Source organism: Sciurus vulgaris, assembly GCF_902686455.1.
Source record: "Sciurus vulgaris genome assembly, chromosome: 11".
NCBI lineage: Eukaryota > Metazoa > Chordata > Mammalia > Rodentia > Sciuridae > Sciurus > Sciurus vulgaris.
This window is the reverse complement of record NC_136472.1, coordinates 61,745,494-61,768,146: the sequence shown is the minus strand read 5'-3', so window position 1 is coordinate 61,768,146 and position 22,653 is coordinate 61,745,494. Positions and strand designations below refer to the sequence as shown.

General features: G+C 50.8%; 1 protein-coding gene across 11 annotated transcripts in view; it reads left to right on the top strand.

Annotated features, from left to right (window-relative positions):
* AMPD3 (adenosine monophosphate deaminase 3) overlaps positions 1–22,653 on the top strand; it is a 50,215-nt gene that overhangs the window by 21,872 nt on the left and 5,690 nt on the right. For 10 of the 11 annotated variants that reach the window (XM_079105062.1, XM_079105065.1, XM_079105060.1 and 7 more), the window contains 11 exons: positions 2,073–2,235; positions 5,130–5,349; positions 7,190–7,319; positions 12,343–12,537; positions 13,465–13,596; positions 14,123–14,286; positions 14,893–15,019; positions 17,875–18,038; positions 19,161–19,281; positions 20,545–20,718; positions 22,429–22,539. In XM_079105062.1, coding sequence (XP_078961188.1) covers positions 2,073–2,235; positions 5,130–5,349; positions 7,190–7,319; positions 12,343–12,537; positions 13,465–13,596; positions 14,123–14,286; positions 14,893–15,019; positions 17,875–18,038; positions 19,161–19,281; positions 20,545–20,718; positions 22,429–22,539 — 1,701 coding nt within the window. The remainder of the gene's footprint in view (positions 1–2,072; positions 2,236–5,129; positions 5,350–7,189; positions 7,320–12,342; positions 12,538–13,464; positions 13,597–14,122; positions 14,287–14,892; positions 15,020–17,874; positions 18,039–19,160; positions 19,282–20,544; positions 20,719–22,428; positions 22,540–22,653) is intronic. The other variant, XM_079105056.1, reaches the window with a different exon arrangement.

Sequence of the window (22,653 nt, the reverse complement as noted above, 5' to 3'; positions counted from 1 at the left end):
CCTGGAGCATGAACTAGCTTCTTTCTGCCAGTCTGGCAAGTAGCAGGGAAGGGGCCCCTGACCCGGGCAATTAGAATTCAGAGAGCTACACGTCTGTGAAAAGTGGACCAGCTTTGCAGATCTCCTTGGCACCCAGAGGGTCTGCTGCCAGCGATGGGGACTGTAATGCCTTCAAGCTTGGCTGATTGGCGGCAGCCTCACTGGGATCCAGAGCACCCTCTCATATCCTTGGCCATGGCCCGAATCCCTTGTCATGTGGTTCTGTTGGTTCTAGAGACCAAGTTTGGCTTTGCTGTGGGCAGGAACATAGTTTTGTTTAAGACACTTGTATCTGCTTACCTATTCCTGCTGCTCTCAGAGGCCATGCCCACTGAGAGCGGCATTAACACACTCTTTTTTTCCTTCCTCAAAAAAGCAAACCCAAACAGAACCCACCAGTTTACTTAGAAACAAGTCTAGTAAGAAGGGGCAGTTTAAGGATAAACATCCTTTAGTTTTATTAAGAAAAATGTACCCCTTTGGTGGCCTCAGGTGACCTCCCTGACTGGTGTGGGTTTCACAAAGGACCCATTTGGTAATGGCAGCAGAGTGGAAAGCTCACCAGCACTCTGAAGCAGCCTGTCTGCCTTGATCTTTACCCTGCACTCAACTTGGGCAAAGATAACTGGGGTCACCTGCTGACAGGTAAAGAGCCTGCAGTCTTACAGGTGGTGTGGGGCCCGGTGCTCCTATAGCGTCCTCCTCAGGAGTGTTCCTTGTGAAACTGATTAACACATTCGGAGACAGGAAAGAAACTTCTGCCTTAGCAGAAAGCAAGGAGTAATATTTGATAAAAGAATGAAAACACACATGGGGAAGATATGTATCAGCTTCCCCGCTCTGAGGATAGAGAGTGGTGGGGGAGGGTAGTTTTAGCTGTATCCATGATGATTTATTTACACTTGTAAGATCTCTGAAACAATTATGAAAAATGTGAATATTGCTAGCTCTAGAAGGTAGGTGCGTGGGTATTTCTTATATTACCTTCAGTGCTTGTCTCTAAATTTAAAATATTTCAAAATTAAGAACGATTATTTTATTAAAGCAGAGGAGGAAAGTTCCAGGCCTAGCCCGTCTCACTCTGTGCTCTTCTAGCATCTTGCACTCCCACTCTGTGTCACTCATCCCCTGTCCTGATTGTCTACTGCTTGTCCTCCCAGACACACTCAGATTTCTGTGATACTCCTCCTTCCCAAACCTACCAAGATAAACGAGCCCGTTGGAAGGTGGGTGTGTGTCTCCTTCATCTTTGTAAATGAAACAGTTCTGGTCAGGCAGCTCATCCTTGGGTTTTGGGAATCAATCAGAGCTAAGTCTGAAGCTTGACTTTGTAACTTCCTCCTGGGCGATTGATCTTTTCTGGGCCTCAGTTTTCCCATTTGTAAATGAGCTGCACTGAGGAGCAAAATGACATCTAAGGAAAGTCAGGCATATAGCATGTGACCACTGGGTTGGCAAAGTTGTGGGCTGGGCACACAGAAATTCCGTGTGTGTGTGTGTGTGTGGGGGGGGGTGTTCCCAAAGTCACTCCTGGTTTGGTGACTTGCTTGGTGCACTCTCAGAGTTCAGCATCCAGCTGTATTCACAGCTATGACTTATGAAAGCAAGAGAACACAGAACAAACCAGCAAAAGGAAAGGTGCATGAGGTGAGGTCTGGAGGATACCAGGTACGAGCCTGCAAGGGTTCTCTCCCAGTGGAGTCACCAGAACACATAATACCTTCAGCATCTGAGTGCGACAACGTGTGAAGTGCTGTCTGCCAGGGAGGCTCGTTAGCCTCTCAGTGCCCAAGGTGCTGGTCTGCTCACATATCCGCCTAGCGCATGCCCAGACTCCCAGAGGAAATGTGGTGTCCAGCATAAGCCATGTTTAGACATAGTGAGCCACTCATTGATCATTGAATAGTGGGAATTCTCCTGAAATCCAGGTTCCCAGGTGCTGGTCAAAGGCCAAACCTTGCAAGTACATCCTTTTAAGCACAGTGGTCTCAGATCTGCTGCGTGAACCCTTTCTGCGTGCCTCCCTTCTGCAGATCACTGTGGAGGACTATGAGCAGGCTGCCAAGAGCCTGGCCAAGGCCCTGATGATCCGGGAGAAGTATGCACGGCTTGCCTACCACCGCTTCCCTCGGACCACAGCCCAGTACCTGGGTCATCGGCGGGCCAACACTGCACCCCTGGAAGAGGGTCTCCCAGGTATGGAGCCCAAGTGGGAAATGGGGCCCCGAGTGTGGGTCTGGCCCAAGAGTTGTTTGGGACCTTTTGTTGACTGAATGTGTTTTCCCACTGGTGTTTTAGGGGTGGGCCCTGGTGTAGGCTTGTGCTACACTGCTATTTGCGGTTCCCCCTGGGTCAGTTTTATGTGTCCTGTTGCCTGGCCCCGTGTGGAGATGAACTGGGGAAGTTCAGAGAGATGAAAGTTCCTGGTGGTGGGAATCTGCCAGGGGGGTAGGAATTCTCCAGTGGGACACTGAAAACAATACCATCAACCAGTTAATGACCAATTGGAGGTATTATGGGCTGGGGTGGGACTAGATACAGAGAGCATAGTCCTGGGGCAGGGGAAGTAGGCTCTGGAGTCCAGCACACCTGCATCTGGGGTCTGCCAATTTCTTGGACCTTGAACAATTTTAATCTAAATCTCCTTCTTTTTGATCTATAAAATGAGAATACTAATATTATCTATCTCCTAGGGTCATTGTGAGGATTAAATAGGCAAATGCCTGTGGCATACTTAGTGCATCTCTGGCATTTACAGAATGTTCAATAAATGGCAGCTGCAGAGTTCAGGGAAAGGGAGAGGAGAGAGTGCAGGATGGCTTCCAGGTGGAGTGCATTTGGTTTGTGAAGGACCTTGGAGCTGTAGAGGCTGTGAGTTAAGTCATGCAAATGAAAACGATGGGAAACCTCACTTTGAAAGCAAGGGATGGGGAGCAGATAAGGGCCCAAGGTTTGCACCAAGGCCCAGGACCTTGGCTGCCTGGTTGTGGTTGGTGGTGCTGGGTTATTCCTGTCACTGACTCCCTTGAACCTCTGAGTCCTGCATTTTGAGCATCTGTCACCACCCAGACCCCTGGGTAAATCTCAGCCTTCTGGGTCCATTTTCCATGTGTCTGAGGGAAATTGATCCTACTAGTCTAGTTTTGGTAAGGACAGCAGGGCTGATGGCTAAATGTGTACTGCATATGGAGGACTCAGGGGTTCTGGGCGTGAGTGTGGTGAGTTGGAGTCATCTCAGAGTGTACACGCTGTGGCCTCACCCAGGCAATTGAAGATCACTGATACAAACTAGGAACTTCTGAGCTGGCCTGTGGCCTTGCCTCATGGGGGACACCAACCCCCAGTTCTCCTCTGTTTCAGCTCCTCTGTGACTCCTCACATTTGCTCTAGGGATATTCTGTTCTGAGCACTGGTGGAGGAAACCCAGGCAGGTCACCCTGCCTTGGTTGCTTCCTTTGATGAGGAGTCAGGATTTCCTTCCCCTATGGCTGGCAGCTGGGCCCCTGGTACTATATGGTGCTGGCTGATCTGCCATATAGGAGAGCTGAAGCCCCCAGTACTGCTGTGTAGCATCAACCCTTGGCCAGACACAGAGTTGATCAAAAGCTAGAAAATGCTTGTGAGAACAATGAGAAAATGGGTGCTCCTTAGCTTATTATGGGATCATGTCCCAATAAACTCTTCATAAATTGAAAATATCCTAAGTTAAATATGCATTTAATACACCTAACCTACCTTAAAGGTGCTCAGGACATTTACATGACCCCCAGTAGGGATAATTGTCCCTGTCCCTAGCCCACAGGAGGCACAGAATGCCTCTTTTTAGGCATGAGACCTTATTTTTTTGTACTGGGGGTTGAACCCAGAGGTACTTAACCATTGAGCCACACCCCCAGCTCCCCTGTTTTTTTTTTTTGTATTTAGAGACAGGATCTCACTGAGTTGCTTAGGGCCTTAGTGAGTTGCTGAGGCTGCCTTTGAACTCTCGCTCTTCCTGCCTCAGCCTCCCGAGGCGCTGGGATTTCAGGTGTGTGCCACCGTGGCCGGCTTAAGCATGAGACTTTTAACAAACCCCTTTGCCTCTCTGATCCTGTCTTCTCATCTGAGGATCACATCCTCTGCCTCCATAGGCTGTGTGTATAGGAAAATGCTTTGTAAACAAGAATGCCCTGCACGTGCATTAGAGGGCTTAGGGACAGTCTTCAGTTTATAGTGGTTCAATTTAACAATTTTTCAACTTCATGATCATGCAAAATGTACCCATACAGCCATTCTGTGTTTCACTTTCAGTGCAGTGTTCAATAAATTACATGAGCTGTTCAACCTAAAATAGGTTTTATGTTAAATGACTTTGCTCAACTGTAGGCTAATGCAAGTGTCCTGAGCACCTTTAAGGTAGGTTAGGGGTATTAAGTGCATTTTTAACTTAGGATATTTTCAATTTATGATGGGTTTAGTGGGACATGACCCCATAATAAGCTGAGGAGTACCTGTTTTCTCATTATTCTCATTCTGTGTTTTCTAGCTTTTGATAAGCTCTGTGTCTGACCAAGGGTTGATACTACACAGCAGAACTGGTGGCTTCAGCTTTCCTGTATGGCAGATCAGCCAGCACCATATAGAACCAGCTGCCAGCTGCAGGGGAAGAAACCCTGACTCCTCATCAAAGGAAACAACAAATGCTGTCTGTTCTCTTACTGGAGGATGCAGCTGCCCTTTTAAAAACATTCCTGGGGGCCCTGCAGGGCCAAGGAAACTGAAGCCCATTTCAGTTAAAAAACAAATACTGAGGTGCCAGCCAGGTACCAGGGGCTGTTCTGGGTAGTGGGGTACAGCAAATCAAAGTCTCAGTCTGCATCCAAGTTTCTCCTCTGAGCCAGGAAGATCTCCAATACCCAAGGTCAGGGGTACAGTTACTTTGCTTGGTGCTAAGTGCTAAGGAGCCGAAACAGAGTAGAGGAGCTTTGATGTTGGCACAGGTGCGGGCGGTTGGTTTTAGATAGAGTGGCCAGGGAAGGCTTCACCCCGAATGTGACTTTTGAATCCAAGAGCTCACGAGGTCATGGCCATCACTTGATCCTGTTTTGCAGAATTCCACCCTCCCCCACAGCCTGGGGAAGACCCTTACTGCCTGGATGATGCACCCCCCAACCTGGGCTACCTGGTCTGCATGCAGGGGGGCATCCTTTTCGTGTATGATAACAAAAAGATGCTGGAGCGCCAGGAGCCCCACAGCCTGCCCTACCCTGACCTGGAGACCTACACGGTGGACATGAGCCACATCCTGGCTCTCATCACTGATGGCCCCACGTAAGCCAGCCTTCCCCAACTCTCCCTCTCATTGTGTGGGTGCTCTTTTGTAGGAAGGAACTGGGAAAGCAGCTGGGTGTCCCTCTGTTCCAGGCTTTCCTGCATGTAAACCCTCCTGGAAGAGTGGTTGTCACTTCCCTTTGCTTTGTGGTTTCTGCAACAATTTCCCTTCCTGGGCTGCTGTATTCTTAGAGTTGTTACTACTCGTCCCTTCTGCACCTATGGGTATGGAGCTTCTGTTTGCTGCTGGCAACCTGGGCACCTTAAAACGACTGCCACCCCTCTTGTCAGGAAAGACAGCAGCCTTGCAGAGAACTGGCAGCCCAGGGCATGGTATTATATGGTGGAGGAGCAATGACTGTCCCTTCGGGTCCTGGGTGTCTGAGTTTCTGGAGGGGCCATGCAGGGAGCCTGAGGCACTTTGTGCTATGATCCGCCTGAGGCCACAGGCTTGGCTTAAACTGAGCTGGCAGGTGGCTGTCTTCCTGCATTTTGGCCCCTCAGTTGTTGGGCACTTGAGCTATGAGTGACGGAAGTTCAGTGACCGGCATGCCGGGAGCCTGGGAGTGAATGAGTCAGGAGTGGGAATCCGGAGGGATGTGTGCCGTCATGCCCCTGCTCCCTCTCCTTTGTGCTGCTTTTTGGGTTTTGTTGGGAATATTGTGATACTGGGTCCCGAAGGAAGAGAGTGGGCCTGGTGTGGATGGGCAGCTTGGTCCTCACTGATCCAGGGCAGAACTAAGACTGGGGTGGGGAAGGGGCAGTTTTCTTTTGGAGGCCCTTCTGGGCCAGGTGTGTGAGCAGTGGCTCTCCTGTCTGGGTGGTTGTCAAGAAGAGTCCTTCTTGGAAGGAGAGGCTGGGCTTGACCTCCTTTCTGCTGTGTGACATCCTGGGTTTGTCTTGGCAGACAGGGTGGCGCTCTTGCAGGTAGGAAGCTGTTCTTTATGGGAACCTCAGTGATGGGATATGGAGGCAGCCACTGGGGGTGAGGAAGCAGTGTGGCATGAATTGTGGTTAAAGGTTCTGTGTGGCATTGGACTCGAGGCATGTGACTGCCACCCCTGGCTAGGCGTGGGCTTGCAGCTGACCACAGCAGTGAACTCCCCACCTTTGCTGGCAGAGAAAACCTCTTTACCCATGGGTACCTTCTTTGAGTTGGTGGGAACTTGGGGCATGAGTCTCACAGAAATTTCTATCCTAGTGATAAATACCCCCACTCCTAATCTGCCTCTAATCTGCCTATTGTCCTGAAGCCTCAGAGTCTGGGAGTCCTCATGTCTTAGAATTTGGGAACATTTGGTCAGTTGGGAAGTACCTCTGTAACCCAAGATGGGCAGGCCATGCTTTATAGTGTGACTGTATTATCATATTCTGGGCAATTAATTTCTTAAGGAATAAAAGGTAGCTGAGGATAGATGGGAAGAAAGAAGAGAGGGGACAAGAGATGGAGACTTATTGAGTATCCCACTCTTCTCAAAGTCAGGCCTTTCCCAGACATCAACCAATCTAACCTTCACTTTAACCTTGGCCTTACCATCTCAATATTGATCCATGGGCTACTTATTCTTGAGAAGGAAGGTTTGTGGTTAATTGCCTAAACAGATCTAGAAGTCAAAGATACGGGGTTCCAAAGTTGACTCTCCACTCACACTGGGGCACACTGATGTGTTAGCCAGGTCAGCTAGGTCAGTAGACATCTAAAAGCTTCTTAGCCTCTTGGTTCCATCCTTCCAGAGCCCAACCTTCCACACAGGGCTTGACCCACCTGTTCTAGAAGTCTCCAAACAGAGTTTGATGTGACTTCCCCTCAACTGTGGTCTCTTCCCCTCCCAATCTGCAGGAAAACCTATTGTCACCGGCGACTGAATTTTCTGGAATCCAAATTCAGCCTTCACGAGATGTTAAATGAAATGTCCGAGTTCAAAGAATTGAAGAGTAACCCCCATCGAGACTTCTATAATGTGAGAAAGGTGCGTTAGTGGCCAGTGTTCCAGCCACCTGCCTGGTCCCCTTCCCTGCACAGGAGCTGCCCTGAGCCAGTTCAGGGCTAGTGCCCTGTGAGAGCCTGAGGCTGGCCAAGGGCAGCCCTTTTTGGCCAGAGGAGTGCAATGGGTCTGTGCAGAAGGGAGACTGTTGAGCTGTGTCCTTAGAGTCAGGCTGTGCCTCTGACCGTATTGGGTGCCACTCCAGGTCCATGTTTGCCTCTGTTGGAATGTGCCCTCTTCCTTGGGAAGTAGGAAATGGCCATGAGGTGGTCATAACTGGTGAGCACAGTCTACTTTAGGGTAGGGGAAGAATTAGATTCATAATAGAGGGAAAAAACTGTATGACCTCTTTGCATTTGGGGAGTTTGTGTCCCTCAGGGTAAGGTGTATTTAAAGTTCCTAGCTCTGTCCCTCTTATACCCCTTGAGTGGTTGAGTGGCTCCTGGCACCTTCAGCCTGCAGGGGGGCAGCAGGTGTCTATGTTAAATGATCGTGTCCCCTAGCTTTTCCCTTTTCTTCCATTCAAGTAGCCTATAACAAGGCAGGATCAGCGCTAAGCATGGGACTTTAATGGTGAGCAAGTCACTTCCTGCTGATGAGAATCTCCCCATCTGTTACCTTAGAGTTAAGTGTGATGGGGTGACTTTCAGGGAGAGGCCAGAACTAAGCTGATCTACAGGACTGATCTACAGGGCGAGAAGGAATTAGCCAGGCAGAGGGTGGTGCCGGGAGGGAAGCAGCAGTGTCCCTGGCATTTCCTGTGGAGGGAACAGCATGTGCGGATGCCAGGCAGGGGAGAGGTGTGTGGTTGGAGCTTGGATCAGGGAGAGGGGAGCATGGGTTGTGGGGAGTGAAGCTGCAGAGGTCTGGGGGCTTGTGGACTGGGAATGGGCCAGGTGTGCTGGTGAGCTGGGAGAGAAGTCTCTGGGGGCAGGGGGTTTAGACTTTGCTTGAGGAGGATGGCCAGACCTGGGCTGGGTCACGGTGGGGTTGTCATCTCCAGAGCTCCAACCTCTTGAGGCCTCCTCTCCCTAGGGTCAGCTCGTGGCTCCTCTGGGAAAGCCTGCTCAGCCTCTCTGACCCCCTGGGTGAGTGCACTCAGTGATCCAGATGGAAGGCCCCTCCTTCCCTCTGGATCTTAGGGAGGCCTAAGATCACCTGTTACACACCGTGTTGGGCTCCCCACTTGGATGGGACTAAGAGCCTTTAGAAGTGAGAGTTTAGCTTCAGATAATGGACTCTGGGAGGCTTATGGAAAAAAGTGTTGGGGATTTCTGGGTAGAGGTTAAGGGTCATGCATTAGATACACCTATGTGGGTAGCTGGGCACTTTCACCTCAAGTACCATTTGTTCCTTCTCTGTGAGCCTTAGGTGGCAGGCAGGTACCTCAGTCACTGTGAGCTCCTTGCAGCCCTGCCCTCTGCAGACATGAATGTTCTGGGTCTGGCTGCTTGCTGCTGCCTAGGTTGAATTGTTTTTGTTGACTGAATGGGCTCTGAAGTGGTTTCTCCCTAAGTGGGGCCCTGTGGATGTTCCTGGGCTCACCATCTGCTCCCTGCCACAATGCGGGCCAGAGTCCTTGTGTAGAGGTGTGGTTACATATCAGAGCTGATCATTGGGGTTCCCTTTTAGTTTGGGGTTACTGTGCTCTCTGTACATGAGGTGGCCTCATGTCTGTGTGGTGACACTGTGGCCTATTCTCTGGCACCACAGTCAGTCCATAAACATGGGCCTGGGGCCACTGCATCAGGCCTGTGTGCTCTGCCCCGGGGTAGGAGAAGCCTGTCTCCTGGGTGCCAGCAGCTTTATCTCTCCCTCAAAATCTGTACTGTGGGGAGGAGAGCTGGCTTTATAAAACTCAGAGTGAGCTGGGAGGGGGGCTCCCTATTTCTGGGGTAGTGGTTGTTTCACAAAGGCAGGGCAGGCCAGGACTGAGTTCTGAGGGCAGGTGCTGTGGCCTGGCTATGGGTCCGTGTGGGTGGTAGATGGTGGGTTATGACACTGTGAGGCCCAGCCAGCAGTACCGTGTAACTGAGACACTTGTTTTCTGTTCAGAGCAAAGATAGAAGGGCTGAGCGTGTTTGCTGCTTGTGAGTAGGGTAGGACTGAACATTATCCATCAGGGCTTAAGTGTCACATCAGGGATAGCAAATAGGTTTCAGCTTCTACGCTAAACTTCACCAGTTGGGAGTAGCGCCCTGAGGCTGTTCCAGAAGCTCAGTGAAAAGTGTGCTGTGACCTATTACTGATGTCGGCCATGGGTATGGGAATAGTCAGTGTTAGCTCAGGCCCCAGGTCTGGGTCAGCCCTGTTTGGAAACTCTGCAGTTTCTTTAGACCTGAACCTCAGGCAAAAGTGGAGAATGTGGTTGGGTCTTCTGGTGAATTGAAAATACTGACCTCCCATGACAGCTTCTTTGACTTGTTCCTAAAATAATCACTTTTGAGAGCCTGTAGTTTGGATTGGGTGCTTCCTGGATGTCCAGTTGTTTTCCTTCTTTATCTTGTGACTCATGGGGTAAGGACAGGCTGAACCCCCTGTGGTGTGTCATTGGTAAGCTGGAGGACATGAGCAGAAGCCCAGAATGTGCTGAGTCATGCTGAGGCAGTGGAGCCAGTCTGTGTCCAGCTGAGCTAATCCCAGCTGACCTTCTCTTGTGCATCCCAAATGAGCCCCGCCTCATTTCTGAGGCGCCCGAGCCTTGACACTGTGCTGTGGGTGATGCTTTGGTTTTCAGTACTTTGAGTTGTGTCATTTCTCTGATGTTCAGCAGTCTGTCTTTCTGGTAGTAGCAGTAGGATTAATGGCAGGAAAGACCCTGATGACAGAGTGATGTGGCCAGTGACATGGGCTGGCTGGGATTACACGCACAGAGGTCCAAAAGATCAAATGTCTCATTTTGGCATGACTTGGAGATGCCCAACCAGCTGTGGACAGCCTTCCCTGGCCCGAGGTCAGTGCCTCCTTATTCTGGCCCTGGCACAGTGCCCAGTCAGACGCAGCAGTAACTCCACAGTGTAGATTGGTGGCTGGTGGCACTCTGGCCTGTGAGGCTGCTGTCTCCTGGGGACTTGCTTTAGGCCCCTTGGGCTCATAGAAGGAAACTTAAGATGCCCCCTGTGACTAAGGCCATCTCTCATTTTAGCCAAGTGGCTATCCTGTGTGTGAGCACAGAGAAAAAGGGAGAGTGGGGATGTGGAGGGTGGGGAGATGGCAGGGACTAAGTAGGAGTAGCAAGGTCCTCATCCTAAGATTAATGAGAATATTAATCAGAATCAAATTGCATCCAAAAATCCATTCTAGTTTCTGTGTAAAGAATGAATTGAACCAGAGCAAGAGAAGAAGTGGCAAGACCAGTTGAGAGGTCATTGTGGATTCACGAGTGAGCATGCAGTGACAGTGAGGTGGCAGAGCACTGTGTGGATCTGAGATTTATTTGGAAGGTAGAATTGATGGGTTGGCTGGTGTTGGGGAGGGAGGGGAAGGTGGAGGATGACTTGCAGTTTTCCCATGTGAACAACTGGGTGCAGGGTGTATCCTTTCCTGGGGTGCAGAAACCTGGGAAGCTATCAGGTATGGGCTGGGTCCAGAGATAGAGTCCATCCACTTTAAAATTTGAACTGCCTTTGAGTTTCCCAAATAGGCAGCTGTCTACAATTCTGGCGCTTTAGGCTGATGATACACATTTGGATGCTTTTGGTATAAAGAAGAAAATTAAGGCACAGATAACCTTTGAAAAGAGTATATAGTGGGGGGACAGGATGGCCCAGAACCAGGCCTGAAGAAATGCCAGTATTGGGAGGTCTAGTCATGAGGATGAGCTGACTGAGGAGGTTGAAAAGGAGAGGCCAGAAAGGCAAGGGTCCAGGCTGGTGCCTCAGGAACTTAGCATGACACAGAAGGCATGAGGAATCCGGTGAGGTGTTCTGAGACCCTGGTGGGCTCCTTTCCAGGGTCTTTTTCAAGGAAATTGCCTTTCCATGAAGTAAGAGGAGAAGTCCAAGCTCTCTGTGCCTTTCTTCAAGTTAGAGTTCACTCTGAAATCTGAGTCCACATGTTGGCTTAGGGTCAGGGAAGCTGTGCTTCTTGGGGTTTGGAGGCCCTGTATTTGGGGTGAGCTGAAACTGTTTGAAGAAGTCTGTGGTAGTGGCTGCTGTCCCCCACTTGGAATTTGCTTTGGGAATGTTAGGGGGTTCTGAGAGGTCAATGGGAAGATTCTGTGGGGCATTTGATAATGCCCATAGGCTTATATGGGGTCATATAGATATCAGAACTCTTGAAACCTGTAACAGCGGTTCATTTGTTCATTCAACCATCCATTGATTCACCTGATACTTTGTACCAGTATGGGGTAGGCAGTAGAGACTGGATGCCTCAGACATGGTCCCTGTCCTTGAGGAGCTCCAGGCTAGCAGAGGAGTAGAGAGAAACATATTTGAATGAATCGGAGGACATGCACAGCAAGGGAACATCTATACCAGCGGCCCAGACCAGGCAAGGGAAGAGTGGGTTAGTTGTGTGTAGCAGACCAGAATTGGTTTCCAAGTGGAGGATGTAGAAGGAAGAGATTGGTGGGTAGGAGGAAAGGCATTCCCTGCCGAGGATGCCTGTGGGCAAATTGCCGCGGAGTGGAGTAGCCTAGTGCCTGAACTCAGGTCATGGCTTGCCATGGCTGGAGCATAGATGGGGCAGTGGCAAAGCAGGTGGTAGGTAGCCTCGACTCCCAGGCTGAGGAGCTGGGCGGTACCTGCAGAGTGCTGGTCCACTGTGATTTCTTAACAGAGTGGTCTGATCCAGTCTTCATTTTAGAACCATCTCTTGGTGTTATAAGGAAGTGGATTGGGCAGCAAGGCTAACGGAAGGAGACCATTTTTGAAGTTCAGGGGAGGAATGGGGAGGGACATTCAGGCATCGGTGGGCACTGCCTCTGTGGCCCATTTGGTGCTGAGGCTCTGCTCCACGTTGAGGAGATGACTTGGCTCACTGGCCTGTGGGTGCTGTGTTCTAGGTGGACACACATATTCACGCAGCAGCCTGCATGAACCAGAAGCACCTGCTCCGCTTCATCAAGCACACGTACCAGACGGAGCCTGACAGGACTGTGGCTGAGAAGCTGGGCCGGAAGATCACCCTGCGGCAGGTGTTCGACAGCCTGCACATGGACCCCTACGACCTCACTGTGGATTCCCTGGATGTCCATGCTGTGAGTGAGCTTCTGCCCCAGTGCCTTGAACAGAAAGAAGTCCTGGATGGGGACTCAGCCCCTGGAAAGCGCTATGATTGTGCTTGGAGAGCAACTGGCTGGGGAAGCAGCTCTTTATCTGCTTGTCTTGGAGGCTGCGGTGTTAGTTTGACCTCAGAAAATAATGGGGCAGGGAGCAGCCATGGGGCAGAGGAAGGGTGTGTGACTTCTGGTTAGATGGGTCCAAGTTCTAATGCCCTTTCTGCCACTTCGGAGTTATATGCCCTTAAGCAACTCACTTAAGGTTTTATTTCCTTCCTATAAAATGATAACTGCCATGTGCCTTGTTACTAAAACTCAAAACAATGGTGCAATGGTGTGGAAAGCAGTATGGTGGCTCCTCAAAAAGTAAACTATAGAAGTACCATATAATCAGCAATCACACTCCTGGGTAGACACCCAAAGGAACTGAAATCGGAGACTCGAACAGGCACTTGTGTGCCAGTATTCACAGCCGGCATTCCTTACAACAGCCAAAAGGTAGAAATCACCCGTGTTCATCAGTAGATGAATGGGTAACCAAAATGTAGTATATCCACACAATAGAATATTAGTCAGCCTTAAAAAGGCGTAGGAAACACTTTATTGTTTGCTGTTCCGGGGTCTATCATCCTCTGCTACTAAGCTGGCATGCTCCTTGCCATGGTTCCTTGGGGCCTGAAGCCTTTGATGCTCCTTCACATAATGCCTCAGAAAGAGCCCTGTGGCTGGCTATGAGGCTACGTGGACCTGGCCCTTGGAATTTTCCAAGATTTCATGCAAGAAATGACTTGAAAGACATCATTCAGTGTGGCCACACATAATGCCACACATAAAGGCCTGGAGGGGAAACATGCTTGATGGCTGCAGAACAATGTGGTGACCTGGCCGGTGGCCTCCTCCCCTCAGGGCCGACAGACATTCCATCGTTTTGACAAGTTCAACTCCAAATACAACCCTGTGGGGGCCAGTGAGCTGCGCGACCTGTATTTAAAAACTGAAAACTATCTGGGAGGAGAGTACTTTGCCAGGATGGTCAAGGTGAGCAATCCCTTGGCCTCTCGAAGGCCTCCTCAGATACCTGATGCTGTCTGCTTTCAGTGGGGACCCTGCATGGCCTCCTGTCCCCTTCCCCTCCCTGAATCCTCCTCTGTCTACCATCCAGCTCAGGCACCTATGCTCTGGCCCTGGTCTCCTTCTTCTGAGAATGGGCAGGCTGGTGCTGTATGCCAACTGCAGGGAAGAGGAGGGGAGGGCATCCACCTTGGCAGAACTCCCAGCACCCTGGCGCTGTGCCTGTCTCTATTTGTAGCCTGAACTTGGCCGTGTGCGGGTTGGCTTGGGGTGGAGATGTTGTTGCTGCCCAGCCTGGTTCTGCAGTGTGCCGGTGCAAACCAGAGGCCCTCCTCCCCGGTGGGGGAGGAGCCTCTGCTGTGCAGCAGAGCTCACAAGGCAGCAGGCAGCAGGGAGCAGCTGGCCCAGGACCCAGCTGTCATGCAGAGCTGGAGGTAGAGATCACCTATGCAGCTGGGAGGCTTTGGGCTGACCTGGTTCTTCTTGGTGCCAGGAGGTGGCCCGAGAGCTGGAGGAGAGCAAGTACCAGTACTCAGAGCCACGGCTCTCCATCTATGGCCGCAGTCCTGAGGAGTGGCCCAACCTGGCCCGCTGGTTCATCCAGCACAAGGTCTACTCACCCAACATGCGCTGGATCATCCAGGTGCCCCGGATCTAGTGAGTGAGGATGACCCCACTGTCTGCCCCATGCCCTCTGGGGATGACATCCTGTCTGGTGTGGGCTGTACTGTTAAGGGCTGGAGACTGTAAGCCCAGTGCCATCTTAGACCTCTCCTCCCCAGGAGGAGTGGTTGGCAAAGATGCCCTTATGACACTTAAACTCTGATTCTTTGAAGAATATTTATGTTCCAAGGCCTTGGGGCTCTACGGCCTGCCTTCTCATTGAAGGTTTGGGTGGCTTCAAGGTATGGGGCGACCTGGTAGTGGTCTACATTGCTGACCTCCCCTTGGATACCACTTAGACCACCGCTCTCCTCTCTGGGTGGGCTGGGGTGTGGGGTTAAGGGGAACTGAGTCTGGATCACTGGGAAACTTGAAGACCCCTCTCTAGACCCTTGACCAGCCTGAATCCCACTCCTGAGTGGCCTCTGGCTTGAGGTGGTGTCTGGCAGGTGTGGAGTTGCAAAGCACCGCCAAGTGTTGCAGAAAGGCCACATCTAACTCTACTCTGAGTGCTTAATGGGAAGCAGGCTGCCTGAGTGACTGAGGCAGGCCAAGGGGACTGTGGGTCCACCCAACAGGCCAGTCTTTGCTTCCCTACAGTGACATATTTAGGTCAAAGAAGCTGCTGCCAAACTTTGGAAAGATGCTGGAGAACATCTTCCTGCCCCTTTTTAAGGCCACAATCAATCCCCAAGATCATCGGGAGCTTCACCTCTTCCTCAAATATGTAAGTGGTGGTGGGGGCACCTGGGTGAGCTCACATGGCAGAGGAGGGTTCACCCCTTGCCATGGCTTTCCTTCTCGGCTCCTGCCACCCCTCTGCCCCAGGCCTAGGGCTGTCTGCCCCTAGAAGCTGATTTTCTAAAATAAGGGAGGCTACCCTAGAGGGATGTCCCCTTCTCCTCAGGGACAGCCCTGGGTGGGTACTGGTGGTGATGGTCCTGGGGCAGTCTGTGGGTCCAGCAGGGAAGGGCAGCAAGTGGGTAAGAATTGAGAGTCGGTTCCTGGCCAGGGGTGCTGACAAGATGGATCCTGTCCCAGGAAGCACCAAGCTGCCCCAGAGGGTCTTCTTGGAAATGCAGACATTTCAACTCCTCTTTTACCTGAAACAAAGGTCTTCACACCATCTTTGGTTTAGTATAACAAGCCCCAGGAAATATATTTCTCTTCTGTATTTGAGTAATTATAGGAAAAGGGGAGAAAGGATGCAAGAGAGACTTAAGGAGGGAGGGATCAGTTTTCACCCCCCTCCCTCTGGATGCCTGGAAAAAAGAGGATGTCAGAGCAGCAAGTTCAGGACTGGTGGAGGCTTTGGGGAGGTGATGGTGGAGGCAGGTGATGGTGGAGGTGAAGGTAGAGGTGATGGGATGAGGTCTGGCAGGGAGGAGCCCAGGGGACCGAGGCTTGGGGAGGGAGCGGCTAAGTTCAGATGCGTAGGGGCTGCCTGGAAAGTGTTTGGACAAGCTGAGGGACCTCACTGAATTTGTGTTCTAGACACACATCATCTGGCTGTGTGTGAGAAGGAGGGCCCGAAACAGGAGGTAGCTCAGGTGGTGGTGGGGGACTAGACGGGCAGTAAGAGGCCTGTTCCAGCCCAGGAGACATGGTGGGCACTTGAGCCGACGGTGACAGCTCACATTTGTTAGCACTTGCTGCCAGGCCTAGTGGTACGCCACCACGTGGGCTCACTTCAGCCTCACAGTTACCGTCCGCATCTCCGCTTCGCCCTTAGTGATAAGCAGAGTTAACGTGTGCGTGCCGCGTGCTTCTTGCTGGATGCTGTGTGCAGGGCTCTCCATCCAGTCTCTCCTTTAATCCTCACCAGCCCTGTGAAGCTACTAGCTCCAGTGTACCCTCCAGGAAATTAAACGGAGAGATCACAAAGCTAGAAAGTGGCAGAACTGGAATTCATATCCAGGAGGGCCTGACTCCAGAGCATGCGCCCTGAACCCCAGTTCTGGGTTGCCTCCCACGTACAGGAAGTGAGCCTGAGGCCTGCATGGGGCAGGGCCGGGGCTCTGGGCAGAGGCAGGTGAGGCAAAAGGGGCTGGTGTAGACTCACAGGACCTAGGTGGAGGCTGGAGGAAGGAGGAGTCTGGGTGCCTGGGATGCCTGCTTTGTAGTTGGAGGCTACTGTCAACCATGGGGGAAGAGCAGGCTTGAGAAGGGTTTGGACCTATTTTGAGATTGAGGCCTGTGAGATGCAGTGGTGAGGCCCTGTACTGGGTGGACAGAGCTTGGGAGAGGGGATGGCGTTATCTCCATGCCAGAATGTTCAGATGTTAGGTGGCACCAGTGAGCAGAGCAGAGCTAGAGGTCCTCACTAGCCGCCCCCAGACCCATTTGGGAGCTGCTGAGAGCCACAGTGGGAACTGTGTTGTTTCCTTGAATACAGGGCTCTGTGACAGGAAGTTTCTGGCCAAGACCCTTGTTCCCTGCTCTTCAGGATCCCTCCTTGCCCATGTAGGCACCAGAGAGGCTGGCAGACCTGGCTGGGGCTGGGGCTGGGACTGGGGCCTAGGCTGGGAGTCCCTAGTTGGGTCAGTTGTGGCATGAGGTGGGAAAGCATTCTTTCTCCTGCCTGGTGCTCAGGATCCTCCCCAAAGTCCTGCTATGGCTGAGTAAAAGAAGAGAGGCTGTTGGCAGACCTCCCCTAAGTGCTGGCTGAGAACTATGTCCTCTGCAGGGACATTCTTGGTCAGGGCCCAGTCTCTGGGATTAGCCTGAGGCTCTGGGAGTCCAAGCTCAGTGACCTGGGTAAGCCCCCAGGGCCACAGATGAGTTCCAGTTGAAGTCTAACTGCAGTAGAAGAGGGAGCTCTCTCAGGTCCCTCTGACCTGTTCAGAGGGCAGTTCCCCTCAGCTAGCAGAGCTGCCTCTGGGAACAATGGCTCAGCTTGGACAGTGGGCCTCTGGTCTGTTTGTGAGGCACTCAGTTAGTATCTCATGGCCACACTGGAACATGTCCCAATGTATCCTCCACCTGAGGCCCCAAAGAATCCAGACCTAGGGCCCTTGTGGGTCGTCTTGCTCAGGCAACTTCCTAAGTCACTATGGCCCTGGTTTGGTCAACTTTACAATGGGGCTCATGGCCAGCCCCTCCTCCACAGTGTTGCTCCAAGTATTACGTTAGCTCGTGTGTGTGAAGAGCTTGAAGCAGGACCTGGTGTATAGTAGGTGCATGACAGACAGTGGCTCCCTTTCTCCCTCATAGCTTGTTACTACTACTGCTGGCACAGTGGCACAGCAAGATGGGCAGTGGGTCTGAGGCCACACCCTCACCTGGCCCAGCCTGAGTTTCCCCCACTGTCACTACCACACAGGGACTGGGCACTCTCCAGCCTGGCCTACGGGGACCTTGGGAAGCCCTGAAAGACCAGACCATGGCACTGTACCCAGTCCTCATCCCTGGGAGGAAAGTGGCCTCAGTCAAGCCTGGGGTCCCTAGATGAGATGTGCACCTGAGAGACCTGAGCTGCTAGGCCCTCAAAAGCTCAGCTCTGAGCCACGGGAAGCTGAGCCAAGCCTGAGTCCTGACCTGTCCCTCCTTGGCTTGATGCTCAGGACCCCCTCTTCTGTCCAGGTGACAGGGTTTGACAGTGTGGATGATGAGTCCAAGCACAGCGACCACATGTTCTCGGACAAGAGCCCCAACCCAGACATCTGGACCAGTGAACAGAACCCGCCCTACAGCTACTACCTGTACTACATGTACGCCAACATCATGGTGCTCAACAACCTCCGCAGGTGGGTGAGGCCAGCCCTCCCACGAGCCTGTGTCCACCCGCTGGCACACACCCACTCCACTCATCTATGTACACTTCAACCGACACATCCATTTGCCCACAAAGATACCCCCCAGGACCACCCAAGGCATGCATCACACAATTGCACATGCATGCTGGCATGTCCACAACATGCATGCCCGTAGATGTGCATATATACAGTGAAGCTACACACCACACAGGTCATAGGTACACACTCACCAACACACCTCCATGTGTCCCTGAGACAACAGAAACAGGACATGCCAGCACACATGCATGTTCACTCAACACCAACAGTGTCTGCACATGCATTTGTTTTTACAACAAATCATTGCAGCTGCAATGTGATGGGCACAGTGTAGGCACAAGCCAACCAATGGAGGAAAGCAGCCTCAATCCAGCTGTGCCTCAGGGGTGGTCTTATGTGCACAGGAGCCCTCTAACACACACCAGGCACACAGGGCGGGAATCGGATGCCTAAGGCAGCAGGGCATGGGGCCGTTTCTCTCCATGCAAGTCCTGCACCACCTGCCCCTGCTGGGCATGGGGGCCCCATGGCTCAGGCTCGACCAGTGCAAGCTACTAGGTGTGGAGCTTGTGGATGGGGCCATGGTTTAAGGAAGAGCCCTGAAATTGGGGTGGAGGCCGTCCTTGGATGAGCTCTTAGATACCGGTTTTCTTGTTCTAGCTTTGCCATGGACCTGCTCACTAGCTTCACTGAACACAGATTTCACTCCCTGGGCCTTGGTTTGCCCACTTTTATAACAGAGGTTGGACTTGTTTTGTTAGGGTGTGTTTCATGCTGGAGGCTCATGAATGGGGGAAACAAGGCCTAGAGAGGAAGGAAAGGGCAAGAGTGGGCAGAAGGCAGGCCGGGGTTATCATTAGGCACATGTCTGCCCCTGGAGATTGTAACTCTTGGCTCTGAGGGGCTCTGGGCCTGGGCCTCTGAATTTTAGGAGGGGTTATTGCTAGGATGAATGGGTCAGCTGTGCTGTGCCATGGGTGCAGCCTCCCCTGAAGTAGATCCTGGGCTGAGGGTTGGACCCCAGGCCGAGTGAACCAGGGGTGTTCCTGACCCAGGGCCTCCCTTCTCCTACAGGGAACGAGGCCTAAGCACGTTCCTGTTCCGGCCTCACTGTGGGGAGGCTGGCTCCATCACTCACCTGGTGTCTGCCTTCCTAACTGCCGACAACATTTCCCATGGGCTGCTCCTCAAAAAGGTAAACAAGCTTCTTAGGGGAGCTGCCCCACAGCAGCTGATTACCCCCGGCCCCTAGTGCTACTGGGCCAGGGCTTCTGTCTGGGCTGGGCTGTCTGTAGTCATCTTGGTTTTCATTTTTAATTTAGATTTTCTGAAAAATGGAGAAACGAATAAAAAACCTTTATTGCTACTACTTCATAGAAACAGCTTTATTAGCTTTTTAATATCTCCAACTCCCTCTTTCATCTACAACAAGCCATCTGTCAGGGAGTCACACCTCCAGCCCTTTTTATTTTTTCATTTTGAGATAGGGTTTTGCTAAGTTCCCGAAGCAGGTCTTGAAATTTTGATCCTTCTACCTCAGCCTCCTGAGTTGCTGGGATCACAGGTGTGCACCACTGTGCCCGGCTCAGCCACAGCATATTTTTAAAGCATTTATAATAGTAAACACAGAAATTTGGTTCCTACATTGTCCCTTTACATTGCATAGCAAGTTGTTTTCTGTGCAGCAACATAATACCCAGCTCCTTACTCCAAAGGCTTTGGATGGACTATCTGCCACTTGGTCTATAATCGATTCAGCTAGTCCCCAGTGGTGGACACACATCAGCCATCCGACTTTTCCCTCCTGTAAATAATGCTTCCATGAACTCTGGGTGCCTAGTCTTCTGTATGTTGGGTCACTGCAGTAGGAATGTAGTTTGCTCCATATGCTCCCCTGTCCTGGTCCTGGCAGTTCTGGCCTGTGTCACATTTCTCTGTGGGTTCATGCTACAGGAGAAGACCACTGTATCTTGGCCAGGTGTGCCCCTGTCCAGCCCTTCATCTCTGAGGGGCTGCAGTGTTTATAATCTCCACTTGAATGTTTGATATCAAAGCAACAGAAAGCCGGTAGAGTGCTTGCCTTGCATGCACAAGGCCCTGGGTTCGATCCCCAGCAACAACAAAAAAAAGGCAACAGAAATGGGGCATCTCCTGCCTGACAGCCTTGGGTCAGTGCCTAGGGGAGGGAAGATGAAGATGCGGGTTGGGACAACTGCACCTTCTGCTGCTCATCGTGCCTCCACCCTAGAGCCAAGAGTGGGCACATCAAACAGTGGGTAGCAAGGTTGTGGCCTGAGGGCTGGCATGTGATGCAGGAAGGAGAGGAAGTGATGAGGAATGGGGGGAAGGGAAGAAAGGGAAGGCAGGTTAGGTGTACTGGCTTGGAGAACTTGGGGACCTGTACAGACACTGCCCAACCTCTGGCACCTGTCACATGAATTTGGTGGTTCTTTTGCAGAGTCCGGTATTGCAGTATCTCTACTACCTTGCTCAGATCCCCATTGCCATGTCCCCTCTTAGCAACAACAGCCTTTTCCTGGAATATTCCAAGAACCCTCTGCGGGAATTCCTGCACAAGGGACTGCACATCTCTCTCTCCACTGATGATCCCATGCAGTTCCACTACACCAAGGTGAGGGCTCTGGGGGAAGGGTGGCTGTGTCCAAGCAGACACTGGTCTCCACCTGTCTTCTCACGTGGGTACCTGCAGCCATGGTTCAGTTTGGCTTTGGGTTGGGGTTGGTGTCCCAGTGAAGAAAAAGGGTGAGCCCCTGGTAAGGGAAAAGTCTTTCTTTCAGGAAACCTCTTTGAGGTCCTTGAACCCTTGAAGGAAAAAGTACATTTCTTTGCTTTTCTTCATTTTCCCTGCCTTTGATATTTACTAGTTCTGTGGCCTTGGTCAAGTTATTAGACCTCTCTGTATTATTATTCCTCTTCATTTATCAAATGGGCATAGAATTGTCTCTATGTTCCTGCAGAAATTCATTAAGAAAATAGAATCTAAAAATAATAGTCTAATATGTCTGCATTTGGCATTTACTCAAAATATCAGGTGTCTTTTTTATTAATACTATTATTATGATTACTCTTTGGATTTCTGGGAAAAGAGAAAAATCTTAGAAACTAATGACATTTAAAACTATTAATTCATTTAAAAATAACAGTATGAACTTGTTATATAAATAGTAATTTTTATGAAAAATAACTATTGCCCAAAACAAAAATACTGAGTGGTTTTGTTTTGCAATTTTGCAAATCTCTTTAATGTCTTAATAGAAGACAGCTGGGTTCCCATATCTGCTTCTGCATTCAATTTGTTTTTATCAAAGTTTGTGAAGATAATATTGCCTCACAAAGATACATAGTTGGCTAGGGGAGGACCTTTCAGAAGGTCTTTGGGTCCCAGAGGGGCCTGGAGAACCACTTTGGGAACCACTGCTGTAGGAGACAGAGGCAGTGGTGGGTGAGGGAGGGGGTAAGGGGAGGGCTAGGGATTCATGGCAGACATTCATATCCCAAAAGACAAAGCAGGACCACAGCACAAAGCCCATCCTCTTGGGATTACACTGTCTCCCTGCTTGCACTAGGACCATTTCTCATTCTTATTTAATGTTCCATTTCTTCTCTTTAGAACTTTACTCATACTTTTAAAATCTTAACAAAATAGTGCATTAAATAAGAGAAACTCTAAAAAGCAGCTACTAAAAATGTGCCTGACTAGAGGGGTAAGTAAAAATTTTGTAGGAGGCCATGGATTTGGACTGGGCACCTGTACTGAGCCCAACAGACCAAGCCAGTATAGACAAATCAGTAATTGAGCTTTGGTTGGTTAACTAGTGAAGCTGTAACAATTTACTGGTTGATTGATGAAGCTGTAGCCAGTGAAGTTGTTTTCTGTGTCTTCTGTTTTTCTATAAATGCTGTCAGATCACATTGTTGGCTGGGGTTCTCAGTGTCTGTCCTGGCTCAGGGAGCTGGCCTATTCATGAGTCATTTCTGTTTTGTTTTGCTTGAATAAACTCTTATTACATTGAATTGATGTAAGGAATTCTCCAGCACAGAACCTGGCATCGCTGATGACTGGCACTCAGTTTTGAGCATGGTAGGGTCCAGTACGGGTCAAAAACCAAATGTTGAGGTGTTCTTTTATTTCTGTTTGGTAACTTACAATTTCACAGAGAAAAGATCCTAGGAGTTTGGGATTTACGGTGTGAAGATTCAGGTGCTAGCTAGGAAAGGAAAATGAAGTCTGCAATGCAGGCCCTTTTCAGTTCTTGAGATGTGCGAGGGGTTGAAATGGACATTCTCCTATCTAATCCATGTCCTCTGGGGAGGGATCTAGGAAGCACTGATGGAGGAATACGCCATTGCTGCCCAAGTGTGGAAGCTGAGCACGTGTGACCTGTGTGAGATTGCCAGGAACAGTGTGCTGCAGAGTGGCCTCTCGCATCAGGTAGGGTGTGATGGGGCTGTCCTTGTCCTGCCTGTCCTTCAACAAGTGGGCAAAGAATGTCTGCCGTGTGCCCTGGGGATCTATGGCAAACAGAACAAGCAGTGCCTCTGATGC